Source organism: Vombatus ursinus, unplaced genomic scaffold (assembly GCF_900497805.2).
Source record: "Vombatus ursinus unplaced genomic scaffold, bare-nosed wombat genome assembly UNPS02012147.1, whole genome shotgun sequence".
Lineage (NCBI taxonomy): Eukaryota > Metazoa > Chordata > Mammalia > Diprotodontia > Vombatidae > Vombatus > Vombatus ursinus.
The window spans coordinates 2,074,183-2,092,140 of NW_020951925.1; the positions used below are offsets into that span (position 1 = coordinate 2,074,183).

Consider the following 17,958-nt stretch of genomic DNA (forward strand, 5'->3'; position numbering starts at 1 on the left):
AGACTGCCCTTATTGCTTGCGTTTGTATTATAATTTATTCAGTTGTATCTGACTTCATGACACCGTTTGGGGTTTTCTTGGCAAAGACAGTGAAGTAGTTTACCATGTCCTTCGCAGGCTCATTTTTCAGATGAGGAAACTGAGGCAAGCAGGGTGAAGTGACTTGCCTAGCATCACAAGCTAGGAAGCGTCCGAGTTCCAGAATTGAACTCAGAAAGATGGATCTTCCTGACTCCAGGCCCGGCATTCTATCCTCTGCAGCACCTAGCTGCCCCTGGTACATATTTAACGTAATATGTAGTCCCGTGCTCAGCACAGAGTGCCTGGCATAGATGGTGCTAAGTGTGTAATAAACACTTCATCCAACTAGGAATTTCATAAGATATTATTGGGCTGTTAAAAATGACACAATGGGCAATTTCAGAGGAAAACAGAAAGAATCAGCAGAATGAGCCACCAGCAAGGCTGTGGCTGTAAAGAAAAACAACTTGGTTCTAATCTATGTCTAATCAGTGTCATGCCCAACCTGTTCCAGAGGCCCGAAGAAGGAGCAGTTTTTGGGGTGTCACCAATTTGGGAATCTAGTTTGTTTCACTTGTACCTGTGTTCCTTTGTTATAAAGAGTTTCTTTTTTTTTTTTTTAATTCAATTAGGGGAAGTAGGAGGGAGAGGGGAAAAAAATCTCCTACCCAAGAGCCCAGCTGACAGCTCAGGTCTTCACAATAGGTGCCTTTCCATCTGATGAGAAATTATCTTGGAATTATTTTCTTCTTCCATGTGATTTGGAGGGCAAATTTGTTACTGATTTGAAAGGCTTTCTATGTAAACTTAAATGTAATTTTAAATGCGTCAGATATTTCAGGATGTTTGTGATTGTCAAAACTGTTTCAAATATACAGCAAATGCCCCATGCAGTGCAAACATCGGGATTGTGGGAATTTAGGGCAGAGGATACCATGTGTGCTGTCTTTGTCTCCTTTCCTTATCTGTACAGAGTCTTCTCCGTTATCTTGGTGTCATGCGAATTTCCCTCCTACACGAGTCTGTGATTTTAGACATTTTGGCCATGGCTTGAACTGCAATGACAAGTCATTCTTACTGTTGTTACGTTAACTTGTCAGGCACGACTGTGACAAGTCTCTCATTGGCAAACACTTGTAATTGGAACCCCCAATATATTATAAAATTGCCCAAGCCACATTTCTTTATCTGCACTTAGCTTAGAAGTCCAGCTGGGCTCATCCTTTGGGCGTGGTCCTCTCTTGTTGGCTTTTGACTGGTGACCTTTGTCCTTGTGTAGCTTCTCTTTCCTGACCCTTGGCTGCTCTTTGCAGGTGGTACCCGAGACGGTGTTTGACCAAGTGCTCTCTGCGTGGTCATCGGTGTACCAGAGGTCGCCTTGGCCAGAAGGGCCCCCCCCACCTGTTTTCTTAAGTTGCCCTGTTTTCCAGGATGAAGCCCTCCCCCCCCAGCTGACATAATTTGCTACTTTTAACCCTAACAGACCTCTCGGTGTGCCCTTGAAGCCAGATCAGCTGCAAACCTGGCTCTAGCCGTACTAGCTCAGACTGATAAACTGTTTGTGCCGCTGGGACCTGTTCAGATATGCAGAACATCCTCCCTCCATGGTCAGACTTCCCAAGCCCCCCTGCTCCCTTGCTCCCCCTCTCATGCCATGCCCCCTTGGGAGGGGATTGCCATTCTCTCCTCCTCTGAGACCTCGCCTTAAATAGCCAAGGCCTTGCCTGCCTTGATGGCCTGCTTTGCAAGAGGGGACCCAGCATGCAGGGTCTGTTCTTCTTGTAATAAAATAAGTTACTACGCAAGTCTGTTGGCGATGTGACTTTTGGTTGACAGTTTCAAATATATAGCAAATGCCTGATGTAGGGCAAGCATAGGCATTGTGGGAGCTTATTTTAGGGTAGATGATACTGGGTATCACTTTTTTGTCTCATTTCTTCCTGCCAGTATGCCATTTGACTCAAGAAAGACACAGGAAAAAGACCACGCTTAATGTGCCATTGTTCTGTGGCTGGTGAGAGAGAAGCCCGAGGGCAGATGTTTGGTGTCTGTGTGTCCATCCCTCACCCCACGCGGGAGCTCTTCGAGGCACAGTCCTTGGGGTCCCCTCCGTGGCTGCCCTCGAGGCTGCTGGAGTGCTCTCCAGAAAGGTTGCCCTCTCCCCCTCAAGAGATGCTTGCTCTGAGGTCTTCATTTCCACCGTACTGGGCAGGGCCGTGGCAGCCCATTAGAGTGATTTAGTGTGACTTTTGGTGCAGAGGTGGTGGAGATAATGCCTGACACACCATTTACAGCCCAGAATGCATTGATTTTCTGCAGAGTCACAGTGTTAGAAAGGTTAGGGTCATTGTTCCCTAAAGGTCAGTGTCACACCTGGTGCGGTCCCCCAGCCCTCCTCAACTCCTGTTATGGACAGGGTTAGTCAGTCAGCACGCAGTTCCTAAGTACTCACTATGTGCAAGGCACCGTGCTAAAGGTTGGAGATACAAGGAGAGGCATCAAACAGCCCCTACCCTCAGATTGCTCTCAGTCTAACTGGGGACAATTCCAGTAACTCCCTATCTGTAAAATGGATATGGGATACCTGCTTGTCCCAGAGGTAAAGGATTAGAAGTGTGTTTTTGTGTACGGGCAGGAGAGTGGCCAGGACAGCCTCATTGTGAGGCCTGGATGGGGCCAGAGAAGCCAGGAGAGAGAGGAGAAGGTGAGGAGGGGGAGCATTCTCAGGAGGCCAGTGTCACTAGGAGGGGAGGAAAGTGTCAAAAGTTGGAAGAGGCAGGGACGGGCCCGCCTGGGAAGGGCTTTAAAAAGCCACACAGAGGATTTCATATTGGATATTGGAGTTTATGGGAGAAGGGTGAGTGTAGCTTGGTTGGATCTGTGCTTATGGACTAGAGTGGGAAAAGGACTCATCAGAAGGCTGTCGTAACAGTCCAGGCAGGAAGTGAACACCAGGGACTGCCCCAGGATGGGGCAGTATCAGAGGAAAGAAGGGGAGGTATACCAGAGATGTTGTGCGGTAGAAACGTTTGGACTTGACACCACATTGGACGTGGGCAAGGAGGACTGAAAGGTGAGTGCTGGTGCCCTTGAAAGAGCGGGGAGGGGCTTAGATTCTTAGAATCTCGCCAATAACTCACTAACATTCAGACTCCTTAAGAGTCTGCCCCGTATGACTGATGTTCTAATAAGCCTTGTCTTTGGCTGAAAAGAAAGAAAGAAAGAAGGGGGGAGGGCAGAGATTTAGGGGTAAAAATCATGAGCTGTGGTTTGGGCCCATTGAGTTTGACTGTTCTGTGGGTCATCCAGCTGGAGATGTGAGACTGGGGCTATAATCTATAGCTACACTCATATCTACACAGGTATTGGCCTCCCTCCTTCTCTTTCCATAGAGGTGATAATTAAACCCAGAGAAGCAGCTGAGATGCCCAGATGAGACAGCATAGAGAAGAGAACCTGGGATAGATTCTGGGGGCACCCACAGTGGGTGAAGGGCTAAGGAGAGGTCAGATAAGTAGGAGGAGAACCAGATGAGGAGGTTCATGAAAACCCAGAGAGAAGAGAGTGTCTGGGAGCAGTGTCAGAGGCTGCCAGGAGGTCAAGAAGGAGGAAGGTGGAGGACAGACCATTAGATTTGGCATTGAAGAGATCCAGGGCAGCTTTCAAGAGAGGGGAATCATTCATCTGAATGATGAGCTCAGAAGTCGGGTTGAGAAGAGAGTAAATGAAGAGAAGTGGAGATCTCTAGTGTAGACAGTTGTCTGAAGGAGCCTCACAAGGGAGGAGAGGCACAGTACCCTAGCTGGTGGGGATGGTTGCATCTGATGAGGGTCTTTATGGATGGCAGAGGGAAGGTGTGTGCAGGGAGGTAGCCATTAGGGAGGGAAAGAGTGAAGATGAGAGCCTGGGGATGGCGGAGGGGGCAGCCCGCTGGAGAAGCAGGAGAAGATGGTGGCTTTAGGTTCTGGCTACTTGGTTTCTAGAAGTTTTTCTTGCCCTTGACAGAACCATGTGTTTGAACACGATGTGCATGACTACGTCTTGAAGCTCTTGATGTAATGTTACATTTATTTATTTAGTTATTCTGCCTTTATTATTATTATTATTATTATTATTAATTTATTTATTTTTAGTTTTCAGCATTCACTTCCACAAGATTTTGAGTTCCAAATTTTCTCCCCATCTCATTCCTCCCCCCACCCCAAGACAGCGTGCATTCTAATACCCCTTCTCTCACCTCCCCCCCTTCTCTCATTCTCTTCCCCTTCTATTTTCCTGTAGGACAGGATAGATTTCTATACCCCATTGCCTGTATATCTTATTTCCCAGTTGCATGTGAAAACAATTTTTAACATTTGTTTTTAAAACTTTGGGTTCCAAATTTTCTCCCTTCTCCCTTCCTACTTACCCTCATTGAGAAGGCAAGCAACTCGATGCAGGTTATACATGTGCAATTATGCAAAACACTTCCATAGTAGTCATGTTGCAAAAAACTAAGTATATTTCCCTTAATCCTATCCCACCCCCGTTTATACTATTCTCTCTTTTGACCCTGTCCCTCCTCAGAAGTGTTTGCTTCTGTTTACTCCCTTCCCAATCTGCCCTCCCCTCTATCGTCTCCCCACTCTCTTAACCCCTTCCCCCCTATTTTCCTATAGGGTAAAATGGATTTCCATACCCAATTGAGTGTGTATGTATAATGTTATATTTAAGCCTGGTCTCCAGAAACTGGGTCGATGGATTCATTCAGCACTTGCTGTCAGCTTCTTTGTGTTGAGTGCTATGAGGGGGTGTAGAGCATTGCTGAAATGGGGCTGGGTTTAAATCAGTTTGATTGAATCATGGAGGGTGGAGGTTCTGCCTTGAGAACTTCCCAGAGCTCTGCCTGCCAGGGCCTTCACCAGTCGTCCTGGGGCTGGGGTGGTGACCCCGCACTTTGGAAGGCTCTGCCAGTGGTGTGCTGGCTTTCTGGGGTGCTTCTGGGCTGCCTAGGCTTGACCGCAGCCTGAGCCATCCTCTAGCTAAGCTGGGAGCACCTGACTCAGGTCTTGTTGGCCGACCGCTTGGTGAGGAATTCTTTGGCCAAGGCAGCCCGGGAGAAAAGGAAACCCAGAAGCTCACTTCTGGTCCCTTCTGTGTCCAGGCACTGTTGAGGATAGTTGAGACTATGCATCTCACGGCAGGGCCAGGACAGACTGCGCTTTGTGTATGATTGACGCGAAGCCAGCCCTCTACAGAAGCTCTGAGGCATTGAGCACCACCTGCAGCGTCATGTCTGCAGTGGTCTTTGTACTGTGCTGCTAGCTTTGCCTGACACCGCCAATGTTCATTGGTCTTTCTCGGCTTCAGGAGTGATTTTCATTTTCAGACTTTGAGACAGAGTAGTCTTGGCTGGGGCATCGGGTGTCCTGGCTAGAGTACTGGCCTTTGAGTCAAGAAGACCTGAATTCTAAGCCTGCCTCAAATATTTACTGATGTTAGTGTGGCCCTGGAAAAGTCACTGTATCTCAGTATGCCTCTGTTTCCCCATCTGCTAACTGAGGCTACAAAAGCTCCTACGTCCCCAGGTTATTGTGAAAATGAAACGAGTTAATATGTGAGGGCACTTTGTGTACCTTCAGGTGCTCCATGAGTGTTAGTTATTATCGGAGAGTATTCTCTATAGCTTTGCTTTTGGAAATGTTTGCTAGCCTCATCCAAACCACCAGGTCATCTTTTGGATAGCTTATATAAACACTGGAATATCTTTTTGTTGAATTTCATGAGATGAGATTGAGATTCATGCTTTGTGTGATTGAAGCAGAGAATAAATCAGAGTCGGATGTCTGGGACTCCTCCTTAAAGTGGAATAAGAGGTGTGGGTCAAGGCACCAGTGGAGCATTTGAAGGACAGTGTCATTGCTTGAAGTAAATGGGATTTTGTACATGGCAGACACGTGCTGGAACTGGTAGGTGTGCCCATGCAGGCCTTCGCGGGCTGGACATCAGCAGAGGACGATGAGTATTTTAGAAAGGAAAGGATGTTCTGATCCTGACCCAAGGCAAGGCCTGGAAAACTGGATTGGACTGAAGGCATTTAAAAATTCACTTTTTAATGTTGACAGTACTTGGGCATTTAAACAAATATTCCATGGAAAAGATTGAGAAGTCTAGTCTTCCGAAACCATGCTCCAACTTTCAGTTGAGACGTTCCCAGCTGGTTCCTGGGACTGGGGTCATCAGACAGCTTTTGTCTCCACTAATAACCAGGGGGAAACGTAAGACTGAACGGCAGCAGCTGGGGCCCTGCTCCTCCAGATAGGCCTCTGGGTTGGGGGGTGGGTCTCTCTTTGCAAGGGTGAGGCATTACAAAGGAGCCCGGGATGCTGGGGCCTGGCCCCTGTGGTGGAGGCGGGGAGTGATTGTGGAACACAGAACCCAGAATCCTCCTCAGAAGGAAACAAAGAAATCTCAGCTGTGTGGTGCCTGGCCTTCCAGGGCTGAAGCTTTTGACTTGAGACTTTTCTTCACCAGGAGTATGGTGAAGAATCCCTTTTTTGTAGGATTAGTGAACTTGACCTTGTTTCAGCAAGGGAAGGTCAATACCACAGTCAGACTTTTCAGGGACCTTTTTTCCTTTAACCTCATACTTAGATCTGCTTCTGTGGTCCAGCGACTGAATCGAGGCTGGGTCATGGGAAGGCTTTTGGCCTAGGCTGCTTCTGGCTGCACTGTGGAGTTTTATAGACCAAGGAAGGTAAGGCATGAGAGATTGCCTCTCTGTCTCTGGCAAATGCTCTTGCACTGTGTGGGAACGGAGCGCTTTCTCCTGCACGTTGGGCCAGTCTAAATGTTGGGCAGTCACTCATTATCTGACTCCTAGGGTCAGATGTCTCCTTCAGATGTTGATTTTGAATATTGGATCAGAGCATCTGAAGCCCCACTCTCGCCTGTCTGGGCAGTTCTGTATCGTTTGTACTGAAATCGAATGCAGTGCATCACGTTTTCAAAACATTGTTCTGTGCTGGGTTGGAACAGGACACATGCCATTCTGCTTGCAGTTGATTCTAATGCCCGAATAATGTCAGGACTGCCAAGGCGTCATCTGTACTTGTATTTTTAGTAAGGAGGATTTTCTGGAGCTGTACATTTTCCCTGTGTGATTTAATTTGAAATTAGAAGGTAGAAGCATGAGCTGCACGGACTGCTCGTCCTCTGGACAGGCCATGGTGCCCTTGGGACACACGGACTTGGGGTAACTTAGAATTGAACAGTTATTACTGCTGATGGAAATGGCCTTTGGATTTTGAGGGCTTTAAAGTTTTAGTATTTCCCTGTTAGAGACCTGTTTCCCTTGGCAAGAAGGCCGATCGCAGCTCGGCCAGGGTCATGCTCTGAGGGTGCATGGGGTATTTGGGGTGGCTGACACGTATTTCCTTCACTCTATCTGGCAACTGTGCAGGAAAGAGTCTTACTCTCTGAGGCTGAACTGCTCACGGCCTACCTCTGATGATCGTGTGGGCTGACTTGGAGAGTCTGCAAATTGAATTAGATTGGTTAATCCAAGGAGAAGTTGTATTGACACTAGACCTAGTTAAATGTACGTACTCAATTATATTTGAAAGCCAACTAAATTTTTTTCAAATGTATAATGTGACCTTTTTGGGGACTACAGAATGTCAAGCTTTCTAGGACGGTGTATTCCTTGGTGGGCAGTCTCTCCCCTGGCATCGCTTTCACTGCTCATGTCATTGGTTTGGTGGGAGATGGGGAGGGTGGGCATCGTGGTTCCCTCCCGCTTCTACAGTTAGGTTTTAAGCGGAGGGAAAAGCCTTTTCCTCAAGAGCAGACCAATTCACTCCTTGGAGAGTTGGGCTTTTTTTACTTTCTTTGCAAAACTAAATTAGACAATATGTAATCTGTACTTGGAATAGTTTGTCCCTGGGTTTGTCTGCTGCTTGGTATGCATGTGGTGGGCTTTTGCTTTTTCGTTTTGCTTCCAGGGAATTGCTGGGCACGGCAGGGCCCCATTGTCTTTGACAGACAATGCCCGTGTGAGAACTAAGCACTCACTTAGCCCAGGAGAGCACTGCGTCGAGCTCACGAGCAGAAGATCATCCCTAACAGACTGCATCTTGCTGCTGCCCCTCTTCTGAGACTCTGGAGACTGGGTTCCACCACAGAACTGCTTCAGAGTTCCTCGGAGATGGGTTTTAAATTAACTAAGAGGAGATCTTGAAGTTGAAACTGAGATTTCCCTAAATGTTTTCTTTTAGGTGACATCACCCAAAAAGGCTATGAGAAGAAGAGGGCAAAGCTGCTGGCGCGCTACATCCCACTCATCCAAGGTAAGAGGCTGCACGTGAATGAGCATCCGTGGCCCGTCGTTCCGTGGAGTTCCGTGGAGCTGGTGCTCCGTCACATCCTGTCTGACTGAGCGGGAGGAGGGACTTGTTTGACAGAGGCAACGTGCAGATGACGAGGCCAGTGTTCACATGTCTCCTTTCAGGCTTTAGGAGAGCTTGGGCAAACGTTGGGTATGGTACTTAGTCTTAGAAAGAATAAATTACGATGACTGAAGTCGTGTGTTAACTAGCTGTTTAGAAAGTAAAGAAATCCACGTGTGGTTTTGTTTTTAATATTCAGCCTTGTCACAAAGAACAGGTGTATCCAAACAAATGAGCTTGTCGTCCATGCCTGACAACGTGTGCCTCATTGTGCACCTGTAGCCCACCACTTGTCTGCCAGGAAGCTGGGCCTGCTTCACCCTTGTTGGCTAAAGTCAAATTGGTCACTGCATTAGTTAAGAGTTCTTTCAGTGCTTTTTTCCTTTACACAAATCTATCTGTATTTAGAGCATTATGGTAAAAGGCTTACTACTTAAGGAAACGTGTGACTGTTATTATCTAGCATTATGGAACCTTCTTTTAAGAAAAACCATACGTAAGTGCAAAGATCCATTGACTCCATTGTCCTAATTAGATTTTGTTGTTACTCTGGGAATATCTTTTTTTGTTGTTCAGTGATGTCTAACTCTCCATGACCCCTTTTTAAAGTTTTCTTGGCAGAGACACTGGAGCAGTTTGCCATTTCCTTCTTCACCTCATTTTACAGATGAGGAAACTGAGGTGAACAGAGTTAAGTGACTTGCCTAGGGTCACACAGCTAATAAGTGTCTGGGGCTGGATTTGAACTCAGGTCTTCCTGGCTCTGGGCCCAGTACAACCCTTTTCCTTTTAACCCTCATTTCCTGCCTTTGTAAATATACTTGAGGAACCTCATCTGGTATTTCTTTGAGGATCTTGGCATGCCTCCAGGCCATCTTTCTGGCCTTGTGTAACTAACTGTGTAATTGTGAACCACGAGAGTTAGCACTTTTGATTCTGTCTTGTTTTTCCTGTGATTTCCCTCTCTCTGCAAAGCAAGGGAAAAAACCCTAATTATTTGAGGATTTCTATTAATATGGGCTCTACTGTATTACATTTTCAATATTCGGTACTGCCTGTGTGTCTCCTCATCAAGAATTTGAATGTCTTCATGGGCAGGGCTCCAAAGGATACTGCTTGCTGTGAGGTCACAGTGGTAAGACGGCTGCTCCTGAGATTCGCCATTGGTGTATTCCCTGTGCTTTTGTCCCTGCAGGAAGCTCTGCACAGAAGAAATTTTTTAAAAAAATACCCAGAAGCTACTTTGCCAGTTTTATTCTAACAAAACTGAGAACACAAAAGAAATAGAGGAAGACCTTCAGAAATATAACATATTCAGACTACCAGAAGGCCAGACGGAGATCTCAGAAAAGGAAATGGATCTAGCTGTAAAGGAACTACCACAGGGGGGAAAAAAAACCTGCTGGCCCTGATGGATTCACAGGAGAATTCTGTCAAATTCTGTCAAACTTGAATAGAGAATAGTTGGTACCCAGACTTCACAGACTGTCCTTAAAAAATGAGAAAAAACCCTACCAGGATCCTTTTATGAGACAAATAGAGTTCTAATACCTAAACCAGAAAAGATAAAGCACAGAAGGAAAACTGTAGACCAGTAGCATTAATGAACATTGACTCAGAAGTTTCAAACCAAATCCCATCAAATAGACTGCAGCAATTTATCCACGAAAACATTCATTATGACCAAGTGGCATTTATACCAGGGATGCAAGGATAGTTCACCATTTGGAAAGCAATCCACATAATTAATCGTATTTAAACCCCAAACGTCCCAAACCACATGATCATCTCAGTAGATGCAGGAGAAGTCTGGGACAAAGTGCGACACTGTTTTATGCTAAAAACCCTACAAGGTGCAGGCACAGAGTGACTGTTCTTACTTTCATCACGAGCGTCACAATTTTGTCACAAAGCCAAAAGTGAGCACCATGTGCCATGGTGACCCCTCCAGGAAATAGGAGAGTGCAGCGCGGATGCCCACCCTTCCCACTCTCCTCTGACAAGGGGACAATGAAAGGAGGCTCCGCCGTCACTTGCTCCCACTGAGCCAACCCCGGTAAAATGTCTCTTGGGTGTCTCTGCTGACTTCCCTGGGCCAGCTCAGGCCAGCGACCTGGCTCATCCCTGATGGACTTGGGGTTTCCAAAAATCATGCTCCCCCTCCTACGCTCAGAAGACAGCCACAGCCATTGCTACAGGGGTTCCCAGGACATCCCCGAGCAGCCCAGAAGCCCTTCCTCTGGGCCAGGGACTGGGGTTACAAACAGTGAAACATTCCCTGCCTCCTGGAGCTTGCATTTTGTTGGTGGTCGCAGTGTGTACAGCCCCGAGGCTGCCCAAAGGAGACATAAGAGAAATGCCGTGGAGGGAGGGGCCCTCAGCTGGCAGAAGGGGGGTCACGAGAGGCTTCCTGTAGAAGGTGGGCCGTGAGCAGAGTGTGCGAGTAAACTGGGATTTTAAGAAGTGGAGCCAGAGAGGGAGGGGGCCTTGTAGGCATGGGGGAAGGGAGTAATGAGGCTGCAGAGGCAGGTTGGGGCCAGGTTTCGAAGGCCTCTAAAAGCCAGGCAGAAGAGGAGGCAGGAGCCACAGAGTTGGTGATAACGGTTAGAGCGATCACCTTAGCACCTGTGCGGGACACAGATTGCACGAGGGAGGGCTTGGTAGCAGGGAGGCCAGTCGGGAGGCTGTGGCTGGGTGAGGGGATGGGCCAGACAAGGAAGATGCTGTGCAGCGGAAAGGAGGGCAACACCAAGCGTGGGAACGTGGAGACGGAAGGATGGGGGGCACTTTGGAAGAGGGATTGCCCTGGGGAAGATGATGACCCCCGACTGAAATGTCAGACAGGCATTTGGAGATAAATCATCTCCGGTGATCCTGACAGCAAACCTGTGGAAGAGGCACTGCTTTTAGTCCCATTTTACAGATGAGGAAACACTCAGACTAAGTGGTTTGCCCAGGATCACCCAGCTAGCAAGTGCTGAGGTCGAATTTGAACCTGGGTCTTGCTGATCAGCCAGCCCCCCCAGCCAAGCTGTTTCTCATCCACAGTGAGTGAAAGTAGGCAGCCCCCTCTGCTGATGTGCTCGTGTCTGCCCCAGCCTGGGTCTTTCTTTGCCGCATAAGCAGACTGACCCTCATCTAGTCTGCAGGCAGCTCCGACTTGCTCCCTCCCCCTTTGGCCGCTTCTTGTCCAGCCAGCCCTCCCCAGTTATCTGCCTAGCCCCTTTCCCTCTGAAAGAGCGTCCTTTAAAATGGGTCCATTGGCAGAATTCTCCCTCCTAAATTGTGAGAACAGTCCTTGTCATTGGGCATAGGACATTTCATGTCCAGCTCTAGCTTTTGGCTTGGCGTGTGGGTTTGGGGCTTTGCTTGTACCTGGTGTGAAGAAGACTCTCCAAATTCTGGGGGGAGGGGAGAGCAGAGGACGGCCTTTGCTCTGTGGCCCTGCACCAGAGAGGAGAGGGGTCCTCACATGTGGCTCTGCCCTTGGCCCATCTCTACCACATTCCACATCGGGATGGGCACACAGACCTGTCATGGTCCGTCACGACAAGCTTTGCAGCAGCGGCGAGGAGGGGCTCGTCTGTCCCCTGCTCTGGAGAGGCCTGGAAAGGCCTTTTACAGGTTCTTCTGACCCTTCCACCCCAGACCTGCCCTGTCCACTTCCTCATCATTTTGCCTTTTGTTCCTTTTGAGCAAAGGAAAGAGAACTGATTTTTTTAATGCGCTCTGCTCAGCACTGGGAAGGCAGCCCCTGCTTTGAGGGGTTTGCCTTTTCACGGGGTCAGGGTGACAAGAGAAAGCACAGCCGAAGTGGGGGGAGCTGGCAGATGGCAGGAGAGCAGGGCCGGGGGTTGGTTTGCACACGCTTGGTCTCCAGTCAGCTGAGCTGGGCCCGAGGGCAGGAGCTCCAAGGATCAACTTGCCCAGATTCGAGGGGTCCAGGGCTGTTGTATGGGAGGTCAGGCAGTGGGAGCTGGCCCAAGTGGACAGTTTTTCCAGGGCACATGGACCATCTCGTCATTTCCTTGGGGGGTGAGGTCTGTGTCCTCCCTGCACATGTCAGGAAGCTTGGGGTCAGCCCTGCCCTTCCTAGCCATTTTCCTTAGAGGAGCAGAAACATTATGTTGACATAAAATGTAGCCCCCATAGGCTACAGACTTCCATACCTTCTCTTATGATCATTATTTAATTATGGGATCATTGGTCATTACTGCATAACCTTCAGGGGCCCTCCCAGCTCCTTGCTGTGGGGGGCTCTCTGCTGTGTTGGTTTCATTCAGAACTCACAGAAGCCCTCTTCCAGTTCACAATAAGGCCAGGACTCTTTCAGGGGCTCTGCGCACTCAGGACGCTGACTCTAGAGGAGCAGTAGGGGGATTTGAGCATCAGGTACCTGACCCAGATGTCTCCAGCCCATCTAGCAGAAATCCCAGCACGCCCAGTGTGCACTGTTGCCAGCTGGGCCTGGTGCAATGTCTGCCTGGTGTTTCTGGGAATTTTCTTTTTTTGGGTTTCTTTCAGGAGGTAGATTCTTTCTTTTTCCACTTTGCCCTCTGCTTCTAAGGTTGTAGGGCAGTTTTCTTTTAAGATTTCCTGAAATCGGGGCAGCTAGGTGGTGCGGTGGATAGAGCACCAGCCTGAAGTCAGGAGGACCTGAGTTCAAATCCGGCCTCAGACCAAACACTTGACACGTACTAGCTGTGTGACCCTGGGCAAGTCACTTAACCCCAACTGCCTGAAAAAAAAATTTCCTGAAATCATAGCCTAGGCTTTTTTTGTTTTGTTTTGTTTTTATTCCTGGCTTTCAGGTAGTTCGGTGATTCTTCATTTTTTTCTCCTTAATCTGTTTTCTGGGTCAGTTGTTTTTGGTATGAAATGCCTTGAATTTCCCTCTCCTTCTTTTAGTCTTTTGCCTTTGCTTTAATATTTCTTGTTGTCTCATGGAGTCATTGGCTTCTATTTAGTCCATTATAATTTTCTAATTTTCCATTATCCATTTAGTATGTTCAATTAGTCCATTTCATAATTTCAGAAAGTTTGGTGCTTGGATAAGGTTTTATACCTCTTGTGCCATGCTGTTAATTCCCTTTCCAGTTCTTTCTTCCCTAGCTCTCATTTCTTTTCTAGTCTTTGCCTCAACTCTTCATATTTCATTTATAAAAGTATCTTTAAACTTTTAAAAAAAAATTGTTTCATCTCTTCTAGGAATTCTAGTTGAACTTGTGTGCATGCTGTGTTTTTCTCTGAGTCTTTGCTAATGGATGTTTCAGAGTCATTGTCTGTTGGGTTTGTGTCTTGAGCATTGCTTTCACCATAATAGCTTTTTACGGTGGAATGCATTTTTGTTTGCTCGTTCTTCTAGCCTGCTTTCTGACTTCTGACTTGGTATTAGGCCAAGCTCTGCACACTTCTGGAGGACAGATCTGTTGCTGCTTTTCCAGACTGTTGGATTGTTTCAGGCTCTCTAGAACTGCTCAGACTGGGAGCCTCTGATTGCCGTCCCCCGGTCTGAGCATCGATGGAAAGCTTTGCTGCTTCAGAGACAAAATACACAGGCTCCTGTTTGGTCTGGTCCCTGCCCTGCTGAGCCGCTGCGGTCCTCATTGCACAGCTGCTGCTGCTTGCTTCTGAATGTCTTCCCTGCACAGTACCTAGTACCTTGTCCTGCATGCTGTCTCCTCCTCAGCCCACCTGGATCTGTGACCTGGATCTGGGTAGTACAAGTTGGCGCCTCTTCCCCCATTCCGCGTGGAGTCCTGGTGCCCTGGAATGGCTTGTAGACTGCCTCTTTCCATGGTGCGTAGCCACTCCTGGCCAGACCCCATGGGCGTGGGCGTGGGCGTGGACATCTGTCTCTTTGTGCCACTCTGGGCTGGGAAAATGGTTCACTGTCCCTTCCGGTTTTGTCTTGGATTTCTCCATCAGGATTAGGTTTGGTGCGTGTTCTAGACCTGTTGGAAGGGAGGGCTACTGCTTGCTATACTGAGTCCTGCTTCTCCGCCATCTTGGCTCTGTTCCTCCCTCTCCTGACTTGCACTCAGAGCAGCACGTAGGGTCGCCAGAGTGTGCTACCACTTAGGAGTGGTAGGGATGACTTGTAAACCCCTGTCTGGTATGTTGCTTCTAATATCATTTGGCTACTTAATCCTTCTCCGCCGTCAGTGAGCCGGTAAATGCCAGGCAGCTCTCACAGAGGAATATGTGTGGAGGACAACAGCATCCCCTGCTGCAAATGGGGAGGCCCAGTCCCCCGCATCGACCCCTTTGTCCTTGGGAAGAGTGGTCGCCATGAGCCATCTCCTGCCTCTTAGCAGGGTACTTCCTGGCCCTGGAAATCCCTTTTTTCCTCCCTTTGTGGAGTCTCCACTAAGTGGCCTTCCAGGCATGGCATCTCCCGGTGTCTTAACCTGCTCTCTTTGGTAGCCAGTCCTCTCGGGGGCAGCCCAGCGGCTCAGCAGATGGAGTGCTGGGCCTGGGGCCAGGAAGGCCTGAGCTCAAATCTGGCCTTGGGTTCAGATTTCATTTCTGGCACTTTGCTGCATGCATAAGAGGTAAGTCATGAATCTTGCGGAATGGATTTCTTAATATATATTAATAGTACAAAAAGAGATTCAAATTTGGTGACCATCTTGGGACTCGCTCGAGCTTCCCCCAGTACTCGCAGTCACCTGGCCTGTACGCAGAATGTCCTTTAATTCTAGCTGTTGTTGTCTGGCCTTCATTTTTGAAGAGGACCAGTGACGTCACAGAGTCACGTCCTGACTTGCACATGAATTGGATTGAAGTGAGGTCTTCAGCCTTAACTCTTTCTTCTGGAGTCACTGAAGTCCCTTGGCAGGACACAAGTCAGGATGACTGGCGATGGCCCAGGATGCAGCGGATGACCTTGGCATCTTTGATGCCTCATCGAGCTCTCGGCGCCCCACTGCGTGCGCTCAGCTGCCTTCGTGGCCACTGGAACACATTGTTCTCATCTGCCCGTTGCTGGGGTTAACACGCCCCTACCCCACCGCCTAGGTTAGGCCTTCTGCAGGGAAGGTTTATGGGGCTGTGGCATGCTCCAGCTTCTTGGAGCCACAGGGGAGAGTGGGGTGGCCAGTGAACACCCAAGGGGGGGGATGAGCAGCCCTGAGAAGGGCCTGGAAGCCCTCCCACCAGAGGGGCTGGGCCTCCTGAACAGCTCCCTAGCAGGAAAACTCACGCCCAGACAGAGGCACATGTTCAAATGGACATCTCCTAGTGAAGAGATTAATAGGGTAAACATCAGAATCGAATTCCCTTCTGGGCCTTGCTCTCTCACCTCTAGCCATGTGCACAGAAATCCAGAAATGATGCAAAAGGCAAATTGAGGCCACACTTGCCCGGCCCTCTTCAAATGGAATTTGCAGAAATGCTGATTTACACATGCTCTTTCCCAACATGTGTGTTCCATAAAGTGAGAGCCCTGTTTAGGATAGCGGGTGAGGTGGGGAGCTCCACATTTGTTTTATCTTGGGGCGTCACAAGGCTGGGCCTCAACCATGACAAGGAGTGTATTGACTGACAGGGAGACCTGTGCCTGGACCCAGAGAATAGAGTCGAGAGAAGGGGAGGGAGGAAGAGGAGAGGGAGGGAGAGGGGGCAGGGGGAGGAGGAGAAGAGAAAGAGGGAGAGGGGCACTGTCTCCAATAGCGTTTTTTCCACCATTGTCCATGTGACGTTCTCTGCCTCTGTCCTCTGTCCGGGGTTGTACCTGGGGCCCTGCGGTTTGATTTTGTTTTTCCTCCTGGAAGGGCTGCTTTGATTACAGATAGAAAATCCCACTCAGCAGAAGAATCCGCTCTTGTTTCTGGCAGGGAAATGTCCCTAGCCTCCATTCAGGGACTCACCAGCTCCCAGTGAGGACAGTGCCTCGTCCTTCTGGAGCGCTGGACTTTGTTCTCTCCACTCTTGCAGGCGTGGTGAAGGTGTACGGTTTTATCAAAAACGGACCTGAGCCTAACACAGGATGCTGACCTGTGCTGGGATTCTGTTTCAGGTGTAGACCCCTCTCTGCGAGCAGAGAACAGAGTCCCAGGGTCCTCGCAGACTCCAGCCACCAGCTCCAAACAGCAAAAGGCACGCTCCGCCAATGCGAGGGATGAGCGCTTCCGATCCGGTAAGGAAAGGTGGGGCCTGGGACATATCTCGCTGCGTGGGAACCTGGTTTCTGTGGCATGAGGGGCTGATCCATCCTGAGTGGACAGTTGGCTGACAGACCATAGCCACCATGGAGTGCCCTTATTACAATAATAATAGCTAACGATAGCTAACATCTGTAACAGTGTCTGCTGTGTGTAAGGGCTTTAAAATTAGCGTCTCATTGGGTCCTCCCAGCAACCCTGGGAGGTGAGTGCCGTTATCATCCCCATTTTACAGATGAGGAAACTGAGGCAGACCAAGGGAAAGGAAGGGATTTGTCTGTAGTCACATACGTAGTTGGTAAGTGACTGGATTTGAACTCAGTTCTTCCTGACCCTGGGTCCTGTGTTCCGTGCACCATGGCGCCCACTCACTGTCCCCCTGGAGCAAAGTGACTTGTGTTAAGATGTCAGAGCCAGGATTTAAACTTGGGTCCTGGGATGTCCCACCCACGGCCCCTTCACTGGGCTGCCCTGAGCTGCGTAGCAGTGATCCCCTTTCTTCATTTTCTCTCATCCCAGTCTGAGGAGAGGATTTATGGGCATTTGGGGCCCCAAGGAGGTGGCTGGGAGGGAGGACGCACGGAGCCTTCTGGGAGTGCTTGGCACGTTTGGTCACTCGGGCTCGGTAAGCTTCTCTTGGTGTGCGCTGGCTGTGGCGGAGTTGGCCCCAACGCCTACCCTTCCCATTGGGCAGCCCCAACCGGAGGCGAGCCCACGCAGAGACCTGCCCCCTCTGCTCTGCGGCAGGCTTCCCCAGCTGCCCGCCAGGGCTTGGGCTCCTGCTCCGGCCCCACCAGCTCTGGCCTTGCTCATTTGGCCTGCAGCGAGGGATTTGGTTATTCAGGAACTCAGCCATTAGGAGGCTCTCCACGTGGCCTGTCCCGGTGCTGATCAGCAAGGATGTGCCGATGAAGAAAGTTCTCCCGGCCTGCAGCTTCCAGAATAAAATGAGTTTGCTTTTTTCCAGTGGACAATCTCCGTTCACTCGGTGAACTATTTTCTTTGATCGAGTAATGCCCCAAGAAAGATCGTCTCTGATGTCTCTGAGTCGGATAAAAACAACAAAATGGAAATGAAATGAGAGAACCCTCTAATGGATTCCAATCCTGGGTCTTCCCTAGATTCTGAGTGGAGGCAGTGGTCAGGCCTCCTCTGCTTGAAGACCCTCAGGGAGAGAGCAGCCCCTTCTGCCCTTTGGGGGCAAGTCAAGCCCTTCTGATTGTGCCTCCAGGTACTTCTGGGGCCAAGCTTCCCGAGGTCCGTCAGGCTGTCGTTACTGGGCGTGAGCTCACCGCGGGTCACTTTGCTGGTGATCTTCCCTCCTCTGGCTGCCTTCACCCCCCCAC

General features: G+C 49.2%; 1 protein-coding gene across 6 annotated transcripts in view; it reads left to right on the plus strand.

Moving 5' to 3' along the window:
• Positions 1-17,958, plus strand: part of DIP2A (disco interacting protein 2 homolog A) — a 123,849-nt gene that overhangs the window by 34,767 nt on the left and 71,124 nt on the right. For 3 of the 6 annotated variants that reach the window (XR_003568690.1, XM_027857403.1, XM_027857404.1), the window contains exons 1-2: positions 9,813-10,866; positions 16,468-16,587. Coding sequence is in view for 5 of the 6 variants with exons in the window: in XM_027857403.1 (XP_027713204.1) it covers positions 10,575-10,866; positions 16,468-16,587 (412 nt within the window). In the remaining variant the exon portion in view is untranslated. Of the gene's footprint in view, positions 1-8,276; positions 8,349-9,807; positions 10,867-16,467; positions 16,588-17,958 lie in introns of those variants that run through there. The other 3 variants (XM_027857405.1, XM_027857407.1, XM_027857406.1) reach the window with 3 other exon arrangements.